At 41.7% G+C, this 10581-nt stretch overlaps 2 protein-coding genes across 2 annotated transcripts; one reads left to right on the top strand and one right to left on the bottom strand.

The window, feature by feature from the left end:
• On the top strand, positions 1463 to 2425 carry LOC100525298 (olfactory receptor 6T1). Its single transcript, XM_003129966.3, has one exon. The coding sequence runs from the start codon at positions 1463 to 1465 to the stop codon at positions 2423 to 2425; it is 963 nt and encodes a 320-aa protein (XP_003130014.1).
• On the bottom strand, positions 8958 to 9902 carry LOC100525119 (olfactory receptor 4D5). Its single transcript, XM_003129965.1, has one exon. The coding sequence runs from the start codon at positions 9900 to 9902 to the stop codon at positions 8958 to 8960; it is 945 nt and encodes a 314-aa protein (XP_003130013.1).

Below are 10581 nucleotides of genomic sequence, written 5' to 3'. Positions count from 1 at the left end.
AAGATTTTTTTGCCTCAGCTGATCATTTTTGTCAAGGTTGCTTCAGGAAGAATTGAGAAAATACTTGTGCACCCTGTTTCTAATGCTGGAAACCTATAACAATAGATGGTCCTGGTTTTTTTGTTTGTTTGTTTGTTTGTTTGTTTTTGCTTTTTAGCTTCAAACCCCCAGCATACAGAGGTTCCCAGGCTAGGGTTCCAATCAGAGATATAGCTGCCAGCCCACACCACAGCCACAGAAATGCCAAATCCAAGCTGGATCCTTAACCCACTGAGCAAGGCCAGGGATCAAACCCACATCCTCATGGATCCTAGTCGGGTTGGTTAACCACTGAGCCATGACAGGAACTCATGGTCCTGGATTAAACTTTGCCAAAGCTCTCAGCACTTCATTCCTTGTCATCTGAATGGAGAAATGTAATGATTATTTGCATTCTTCTTGTCTTAGAATGTTTTCCCACATTGTCTAATTTACAGACAAGATCTATGAAATTCAGAGTATTTGGTGCTGGATATGAAAAAAAGAAAGAATGAAAGAAAGATCCTGGAATCAAGATGTCTAGTGAAACCTAATCTTTCAATACTTAAGGATGCATGTCACAAGACGCCAAAAACTCCAAGGACAAAATGAAGATATTTCCAAATTAAGGCAAAAATTGAAGAGGCAAGTTTACACATCCTATCTCTTTTGATAATGTTCCTCTCCCTCCCCATCTTATGTCATGAGAATGTTGGGGAGCTAGGTTGACAGAAGGCTAGCAAATGTAACAGCAGGAAAAGAGATTTCTTGTAATCTAAAGAGGGTGATCTGGTAAAAAAAAAAAATCAACATCAACATCAACAAAAAAACATGACTGGGCAGGGGCTTTGCATAGTCCATTCCATGTGGCTCTCTGGCTAAGGAAAATAAAATCTTTAAAGATAATGAAAACCCCAATTTTTATTCTGTTGTTTTTGTTAAGCCAGGATGAAGAAGAACTGCCAACACTAAAAGAATTAGAGTTCTTGACATAAGTAAGATTTCTGTCCATGATGCATTTATTCTGTAAGGTCTTCTCTGGCACCTCCACTCTTCAGACACGTGGCATGAAATCCTGCTTCTACCACCTGTTCCGGGTTTGGTCACAGAAGAGTTCTTTATACTTTGGTCATCCTTTCCTTACCCATAAGATGAGCACAGTAAAACCTATCTTTAAGGGCAGCTGTGAGAGGAGGCACTTCATGCCAATTTCCTAATATATAATTGATGTTTAATATCATCCATGTTATTACTGGCATACTGCTGGCTATCATAATCGGTTTCTTTCTGTTACTCACTTGCAGGCAGAAATCTAGATCAAGTCTCAAAATGTAAGGAATTGCTAGGTTGGCAATATTATGTCATCAACTGATTAAAGTATTGGTAGCCATGGACCAATGGACCAAAAATGAATTTGTTTCATTTCCCCTTCAGGTGACTGGAGATGAGTCCTGAGAACTGGACTCAGGTAACAGGGTTTGTCCTTCTGGGTTTCCCCAGTAGCCACACTCTGAAGTTCCTGCTGTTCCTGGGCTTGTTGGGGATCTATGTTGTCACAGCCACTGGCAACCTGCTAATCATTGGGCTCAGCTGGATGGACAGACGCCTGCACACACAGATGTACTTCTTCCTGCGGAACCTGTCCTTCCTGGAGCTGCTACTCGTGTCTGTTGTGGTTCCCAAGATGCTTGTCATCATCCTCACAGGGGATCACTCCATCTCATATGCCAGCTGCATGATCCAGTCCTACCTCTACTTCCTCCTAGGCACCACTGACTTCTTCCTCTTAGCTGTCATGTCTATGGATCGCTTCCTGGCAATATGCCGGCCGCTCCACTATGAGACCCTGATGAGTGGTCATGTCTGCTCCCAACTGGTACTAGCCTCCTGGCTAGCTGGCTTCCTTTGCATCCTTTGCCCCACCATCCTCATGGCCAGCCTACCATTCTGTGGTCCCAATGATATTGACCACTTCTTTTGTGACAGTTGGCCCTTGCTGAGGCTTTCCTGTGGGGACACCCGCCTGCTGGAGCTGGTGGCTTTTGTGCTGTCCACGTCAGTGCTGCTGGGCTCGCTGGCACTTATCTCAGTTTCCTATGCCTGCATTCTTGCCACTGTTCTCAGGGCCCCCACAGCTTCTGAGCGAAAGAAAGCATTGTCCACTTGTGCCTCACATCTTACAGTGGTGGTCATTGTCTATGGCAGCTCCAGTTTTCTCTATATCCGTATGTCAGAGGCTCAATCCATGCAGTTCAACAAAGGTGCCTCGGTCCTGAGCTGTATCATCACACCCCTCCTGAACCCATTCATCTTCAGTCTTCGCAATGAGAAAGTGAAACAAGCCCTAAGAGATGCCCTGAGTGGGCTCAGGCCCATGGATGTGGGAGACGATGAGGGTCACAAGTAAAAGGCAATATTCCTCTTAGATTGGGCAACTAAGCGAAGTTCAAATCACTTAGGCAGTGTCTTGTATTTTTCTCAGATAATAAAAGAATTGTCTTCATAAATACACAATACAAAATATGCAGGTCAGCCTTAATTTTCCACCCTCAAATCTTCCTTATGTCTCCACCTCCCCACACAAAAAGTTGATCCAATTGGTCAAATTTCAAAATTCCAGTTAGGACACATTTCTTTTGATGTGTGTTGTGTAATCGTGTGATCTCTGCTCAGAAAGGCTGCTCCTCTTCTTCCTCACATGCTTAAGCATACCTATTACTGCTTCCTGTATCCAAAGCCAATCAGGGATGCTAAAATACGGAGATTCAGATTTGAGTACAGAGGTGAGTAAGAAGCCCACTGGGGCCTTCTATCTAGATGGAGTATGGGAAACAATATTATCCAGAACTTCTGTATTGGGAAATCAAATTCTGGCTGCAGTAATAAATGTTTCTTTGATTCTTATTTGCTATAAGTCTTTATATGAGTAGTAGCTCCTGTAGGAATCTCACAAAGGAAAAATACTGAGGTCAGTGAAGTTTCTGGATATCCCTAATTTCCAAATCAAATTCTACCTAATAGATTCTAAATACAGGGGTAATCATTCCATCATCCCTTTAGGAAATATTATTAATTACCTAATATGTTTTAGGGACTGACCTGGAAAGGGAAGGGATGGGACTAGGGTGATCCAAGGAAGATGTCTAGGGCACAGACCTTAAAGAGACACATGCCCATGTGGTTGTGCAAGAACAGGGTCAGGCTATGCACAAACTTGAGAGTGAATGCCTCCTCAGTACTGCACTTGAAGCTGCTGCTCCTGGATCTAGGCTCTGGAGCTAAGCCCTGGGGATACAGTAGAAAACAAGGTAGACATAGTTCTCACTTTTATGGAATTTATAGTATCATTGGGATGCCTGGCAAAAAAAAAAAAGTAAATGCACAAGCCAGTATTTAGTAATAAGTTATGCAAATGCTTTTGAGAAAAGAGCTGAGTTTTGTTAGAAGGACTAATAAGGATAAGTAATTTGGATTAAAAATCAGGGAACCCAACTCTGAGGAAGTGTCCTTTAAACTGAGGCCTGCCACTGAGCAGGAGTTAGCCAGGAAAAAGTAGCAGAGGAGCATTCCAGAGAAAGTGAGCAGTACTTGCAAAGAAAAGAGGAAGTGAGAGAAACAAGTGTAAATGAGGAATGGACCTGGAGAAGTGATCTGAGGTCAGTTCAGACAGCATATTATCTATAAGGTATACATGCATTTTTGTTCCTTTTTAAAGGCAATTAAAGTCTTTGAAAAGTTTTAAGCCAGGGGCTGATCAAATCATACTTTAAAAGACCAATCAGCATTGTGGGGACAATTGATTAGAGGGAGGAAAAAGAGGATTTTAGAGAACCAACTGGGAAATTATTGCATAGCCTAGGCAACAGATGTGCTAGTTATGACTTTATTGACTTGACTATGGAAGTTGAGAGAAATGGACAATGCACATACAGTTTGGAAGCAGTTGATAAACAAGCTTACTGTCCATAGATCTTACAGTCTATAGTAGAACCAAACTAGTAAAGGGAAACCACGGCAGGTATGAATACTACAATATGGAAAACAAGGATTCCATGAGAGACAGAGAAGGGCATTTGACACACAAGGAAAGGGAAAGTGAATGCCTCCCAGAAGAAATGATATCTCACCTAAGATCAGAGGAGTAAGCCAGGTTAAGAAGGACTGAGTGTCCCCTATAGCACTTCGGCAGGTAAAAAGTCCCAGAGGTGCCACAAGCATACTCAGGAAACTGAAAGCAATACAGCATGATTGACTGTGGGGCAAAAAGAAAGAAGACATGAGAATGGAAAGATAAGTAGGAGTCAGTCAGTGCAGCTCTGTTGTTATTATTTTAACAACAAAATTTAGGAAAACACAGTATGGAGCTAGCACCCAGAAGATGATCTGGGTTCTTGTTCCAACCTGCTTGCCTAGTGCACTTGAACAAATGACTTTCTTATTTTTCCTTAGTTTCTTCATGTGTAAAATAAAGGGATTGAACCAGGTGGTTTTTAATATTTGGAGGGATCATGTATCTCATAAAATCTATACCCTCTTTCCTCCAAATAACTTATATATTCATAAAACTTAGCATATAATTTCAAATTGTTTATGAAGCACTTAAGCCTATCTCTGGAACCCTAAATTGGATCATTTCTAATGTTCTTTTCAGCTCTAGCAGCCTATGATTCTGTATAATTATGAAAGAACTGTCAATTACATTTAGGTCTATTCACATACACTTTTTACTAACACATTATGACAGCAAATACCATTGCTAGCATTATATTTTAGTAAAAATATTGACAGGTAGGTAGATAAAATAGATAGACAATGGACAAATAGAGGACATATAGATAAATAGGTGAAAGAAAGAAGGAAGGAGGGAGGGAAGAGGGAAGGGAAAAAAAGAAGGAAGGAAAGCAGGGAAGGGAGGGAAGAAAAAGACAGACATACTACCATCTGTCAAGCATCTTTAAAATACCATTCCTGTGAATTAAATCTCTTTAGATATTTCAGCCTCCTAAATCCTAGTGCAAGCAAGGGGCTACCTAAATCCACACTGATACTGAGCAAAAGTCATTTAATTCCTACATCACCTCTGCACTCTTCCAGACCACCTGCCATTCTACTCAGACATACTGAATTTATAGTCCATAAGAACCTTTCGATAGTACAAAGAGAAAATATTCTGTGAGCAATAAGATGAAGCACTAAATGCCCTCCTTAAATCATGCTTTCATTAAGCTTTCTACTCCAATGGCTTCCCCATGAAGTTCAAAGTCACTCACAGAACAAGGAAGATATCTATTAAGTTTTGAGACTTTTGACCTTTTTATCATGATAACAGGCATGAAATCTGGGTGTTAGCAGAGGGGAAAGGAATTTCTGTTCCCCTTTAATGTCCCCTAAACACACAGAACCTACACCTGCATACTTCCTACAACACAGAGTTTCACCTAAGGTAGGCCCTGGTCAGACAGGAAGAGAAAGAGGGAAATAATAAGAGGAAAGAAAAGAATACAGAGGTGGAGGAGACATATGATCAAAGGAGTGTCCTCAGATTCCATTACCACACTGCCTTTAAGAACAGACTAAGGGGAATGCCAAAGGCAGAAGCCCCCCTTCCTGCCTATTGGATGAACTACCCCCACAGACTGTCCACAAAACAACCTAGTATGTGTCACATTAAAGTCACCTAAGAGAAGCAGGGGTGTTGAGGTTTCTAAGCACATTCAATTTCTTGTGAAATGGATGGAAGCCAAGATCCTACATGCTGTGGAGGAAGGATGCAGACAGGATCTGAGCTGAGAATAAGTGAATGGGGTTCACAGTGGCCAGGGGTGAGATGATTAAGATTTTAGGGGTGAAAAACTTGGCCTGGGAATGAATGAGAAAGAGTGAGAGATTCAACAGGATTTATGACTCAAACCAAAGCTCAGATGAGACAAAGCTACAATGGGAGCATGGCCCAGACTGACCAAACAGGAAACAAACCTTAAGCCTGCCACAGACTTTAGCATTAGAGGTCATCAGAATACTCAGAGATGGAATTACTCTCATGTCCAGTCACAAGTCCAGCAAGTAGCCCAGGTTGGCCACTCTACAGCAGAACCCCCAAGTGCCCCCAGAAGACACTCACTGTAGATCTGAGGTCTCTGTCTCCCTTCACCATGTGGGGTCAAGTAAACTGTGCAGCACATCTTGACACAACTTTAGAAAAGGACAAAGTCGGAAAGAAGAAGAAAGTTGGAGAGAGGAAGAGAATCCTAAGGGACTGCGTAATTGTCTTAAACCATTTATCTAAGGGGACTTTTTTTTTTTTTTTTGTCTTTTTACCCTTCCTAGGGCCGCTCCCACAACATATGGAGGTTCCCAGGGTAGGGGTCTAATCAGAGCTGTAGCTACCAGCCTACAGCAGAGCCACAGTGATGCAGGATCCAAGCTGCGTCTGTGACCTACACCACACCTCACAGCAACACTGGATCTTTAACCCACTGAGCAAGGCCGGGGATCGAACCCAAAACCTCATGGTTCCTAGTCAGATTCGTTAACCACTGTGCCACGACAGGAACTCCCTAAGGGGATTTTTTGATTTTATGCATAGAACTAAGTGTACTAGACTTGCCTCAATTACTTAGCTCTTTGTCCTTACTGTCGCTAGGATGATGCTTGTTAGGAAAATCATATTGATTATTTAAAAATAAAGCTACATTTTATTTGCATATATGACATATCACTAAACAGGTGACCCTGCTACAAGTTCAAGTTATAGTAAAAAGAATTAGACTCTCGTTACTAAACTGACATGCACAGAAAGAGAACTTTCTCTTAAGTCTTCTGATTCCAGAATTTTCTTTCCACTAAAATATCTTCTCTTATAATATCCCAACTCTCTCTTCTCTAATACTATGCCTTTCTTTCAAGTTTGATAACCATACTCTAGGCCCCATATGCTAAACATTCCCTCTTCTCTGGCTATTATGGTGGAGAGGAATTTCACTTACATTAATTTACCTACTAAAATATGAGTAATGGGCAATGACAATGCTAAGATCACAGATACATAGTCAATGTCATTCTCTTCCCATCTGACATCCATGGAGGGTATTACTGATTAGAAAAAATAAACAAAGCATTGATTTTTTTTATTTTAAAGTTGACTCTTAGATATGAAAGTGAGTATAACAACGCACAGGTCCTCTGATACAGGTAAGAAGCCAACTGAGTATCTTGATGACAGGAGATGCAGGAACCTGGATCAAGGAGTTAAAGTGTTGGGGAGAAACGGAGAGATGATGAAATAGAAGGCCATGACCATTTCTCCATACCCTCTTAAGTTGAAGTAGAGCGTCTAGGGGTGTTTATGTATTTTTTTATATCACTCTTATTTAGGGACCAGAGGATAATCTACCTTCCCACATTGTATCCCAATTCAGCATTCCTCATTGGGTCCAACTGTCCAAAAATAATGTTTTTTACTCCAAGTACCCATATTCCACTATCTAATCTGCCTGTGTCTCACACTAGACCAAGACTAACTTAAAATATTATACCTTGAAGTTCCCCATTGTGACTCAGCGGAAACAAATCTGACTAGGAACCATGAGGATGAAGGTTCGATCCCTGGCCTCAGTGGGTTAAGGATCTGGTGTTGCTGTGAGCTGTGGTGTAGGTCATAGACTTGGTTCAGATCTGATGTTGCTGTGGCTGTGGCGTAGGCCAGTGGCTACAGCTCCAATTCCACCCCTAGCCTGGATACCGCAGGTGCAGCCCAAATAAAACCAAAATAAAAAAAATGTGTGTATATATATATATATATATATATATATGAAATCTCTATACATGATGCCAATTTAACTGACAAAAACTCACAAAAAAAGTATTTACCCTTAGTTGCTACAAGGAGTCTTAGATATTACCAAGTTAAATAGACCTGGGTTGGATTCTAGAAACCAGTTCTGGGGCCTTCAATGAATTATTTAATGTCTCTTAACTGCACTTGATTCACCTTTAAAATGCAGAAGATACCTACCTTATAAGAATGTTGAGAGAATTAAAATAAATAACAAATGTTTATAACTTGGTTCAATGCCTGGTACATAGTAAACTCTTTTAACAAATATTACTTAGACGATGGTGATCATAATGACCTTAACAAACTATGAGGAAGAAAGTAATTTGCCCAAGACAATTCCTTTTCTCTTCATTGACATTCAATTCAATCAGCCTCCTGAAATCAGGACTCAGTGTCCAACATTTATTTAACCTTCAGGTCCCTCCGTTCTCCTGGAAGTTTATAATTCTTTTGAGCCCCTCAAATGTATTTTATGTCCAAGAAGCAAGATCAGAAAAGAAGAGCCAGATGTACCACCTCCATGCATAATACTGTTTGAACTTTCTCAGGAGGGTCAACATCATGCTCATATGGAAAAGTGCCATCTAAGCCAAATATCATCTCTGCATAGCACTTGAACCTTCTTCTCTAGAAAGCTCTTGAGAGAGGTTCTAGGATACTCAATTCCATTTTCTAGCTTGGTTAAAAGTTCAGGTCACTAGAACTTAACTGAGGTTAAAAACAACAAAGAAAGAGTTCCCGTGGTGGCACAGCGAAAACGAATCTGGTTTTGATTCGTTTGCAGGTTTGATCCCTAGCCTCACTCGGTGGGTTAAGGATCTGGCATTTCCATGAGCTGTGATGTAGGTGGCAGACTCGGCTGGGATTTAGCGTTGCTGTGGCTGTGGTGTAAGCGGGCAGCAACAGCTCCGATTAGACCCCTAGCCTTGGAACCTCCATAAGCTAGAAGGTGTGGCCCTAAAAAGACAAAAGAAAAAAAACAAAACAAAACAAAAAGCAGTAGACAAGTAGCACTGGGTCTACTTTGTGGGTCTTCTCGAGCAGGTTGGGACCCTGAAGCATCTCTCAGATTCTCAGGTCTCTGCTTCTGCTAATCTGGATGTCAGTGCTCAAAGGATCCCAGAGGGTCCTTTTGCCTCCTCCACAGCTTCTTCATGGCCATGATCACTTCCTTATTTCTCAAGGTATAGATGGCAGGATTCAGCATGGGAGTGACCATCGTGTACAGCACAGAGACCACCTTGTCCATGGGGAATGTTCGAAATGGCCTTGCATAGATATAGACGCAAGGCACAAAGATTAAGGTCACCACCGCAATGTGGGAGGCACAGGTGGACAGGGCTTTGCTGCGGCCCTCCCGCGAGTGGCTTTGGAGCATGACTAGCAGTGCTGTGTAGGATCCCAGGAGCACCAGAAAACATAGCAGGGTCACCAGGCCATTGTTAGACACCATCAGAAGCTCTAAGACAAAGGTATCCGTGCAGGCCAACTTGATGAGCTGAGGTACATCACAGTAAAAGTTGTCCAGCTTGTCAGGGCCACAGAATGGCAGCTTCATGGTCAGTCCAACCTGTACAATGGAGTGAATGAAGCCCCCTACCCAGGAGGCTGCCATGAGAAGCCCACAGACTGTCCGATTCATAATAAGCGTGTAGCGCAGGGGCTGGGAAATGGCAACATAGCGGTCATATGCCATGACCGTCAGCAGAAAGATCTTGATGCCGCCAATGAAGTGGAAGAAGAAGAGCTGAGTCAGGCAGCCACCAAAGGAAATGATGGGATTGCCTAAGAGCAAATCAACCAGCATCCTAGGCGCTGTGATAGATGAGTAGCAAAAGTCCAGGAAAGAAAGATTGCCTAAGAGAAAGTACATGGTTGTGTGCAGGCGTGGGTCAGAGGTCACTATGGCCACAATAAGGAGATTTCCAGTTACAGTCATAAGATATACAACAGAGAAGACGATAAAGAAGAAGAATCGGAGCTCCCATACTTGAGAGAGCCCCAGGAGGACGAAACCTGTCACCTGGGAATGGTTTGTTGGGTTCATCTGCTTGGTAAGACCTGGTAAGTGAACCTGCTGAGGAAAGTGGACATATTCATCATGGGATCCACAGGCTTCTCTGAAAGAATTTCCTCTTGCCTCACTGGAGAAAAGAATCCCATCTATTGTAAAAAGACTGCTGCAAGTGGTTCTATAGGACAACCAGCATTTGTACATCATATATTGGTGAAATCAAACACCAGGGTCACAAAACTCAGGATAGCACTCATGCTATTTATGGTTTATGAAAATCAAAAGCAATCAGCACTCAAAAATTGAAAACTGGTATTTAGAGGAAATATCGTTAAACTGGGAGTGAATTTTGATTTTCGCAGTAACTAGTTATATAAACAGAACAGCCTTCTCTAATTCTCTAAGCCTCACTTCCCTCACCTAGGATATAAATCAGCCAAAATGTTGGCCAAAAATCCTGTACTTTAATGTTTTACAACTACACGTGGCCTTTATGTAGAAAACCTGATAAATTCCCACACATCAGATATTTAGACAGTGTTTCCATGAGGTGCTGGATCTCTCATTTATATCCACAATGAAAAGGGTAAGTTTCCCATTATACCCCTGGAAAAATATTCAGTTGCCTTCTGAGCTAGCTCTACATTGGATATATTTTTTCCACTATAGGACTTTCACCCTAGAAGAATGTTAAATTATGAGCAAGGGAAAA

The sequence above is a fragment of the Sus scrofa genome, chromosome 9, assembly GCF_000003025.6.
Source record: "Sus scrofa isolate TJ Tabasco breed Duroc chromosome 9, Sscrofa11.1, whole genome shotgun sequence".
In the NCBI taxonomy this organism is placed as follows: Eukaryota; Metazoa; Chordata; class Mammalia; order Artiodactyla; family Suidae; genus Sus; species Sus scrofa.
This window is presented reverse-complemented; position numbering and strand designations above follow the sequence as displayed.

Coding starts and splice junctions, on each gene's coding strand:
- LOC100525298 (XM_003129966.3), top strand. CDS start 1,463: ATGAGTCCTGAGAACTGGACTCAGGTAACAGGGTTTGTCCTTCTGGGT.
- LOC100525119 (XM_003129965.1), bottom strand. CDS start 9,902: ATGAACCCAACAAACCATTCCCAGGTGACAGGTTTCGTCCTCCTGGGG.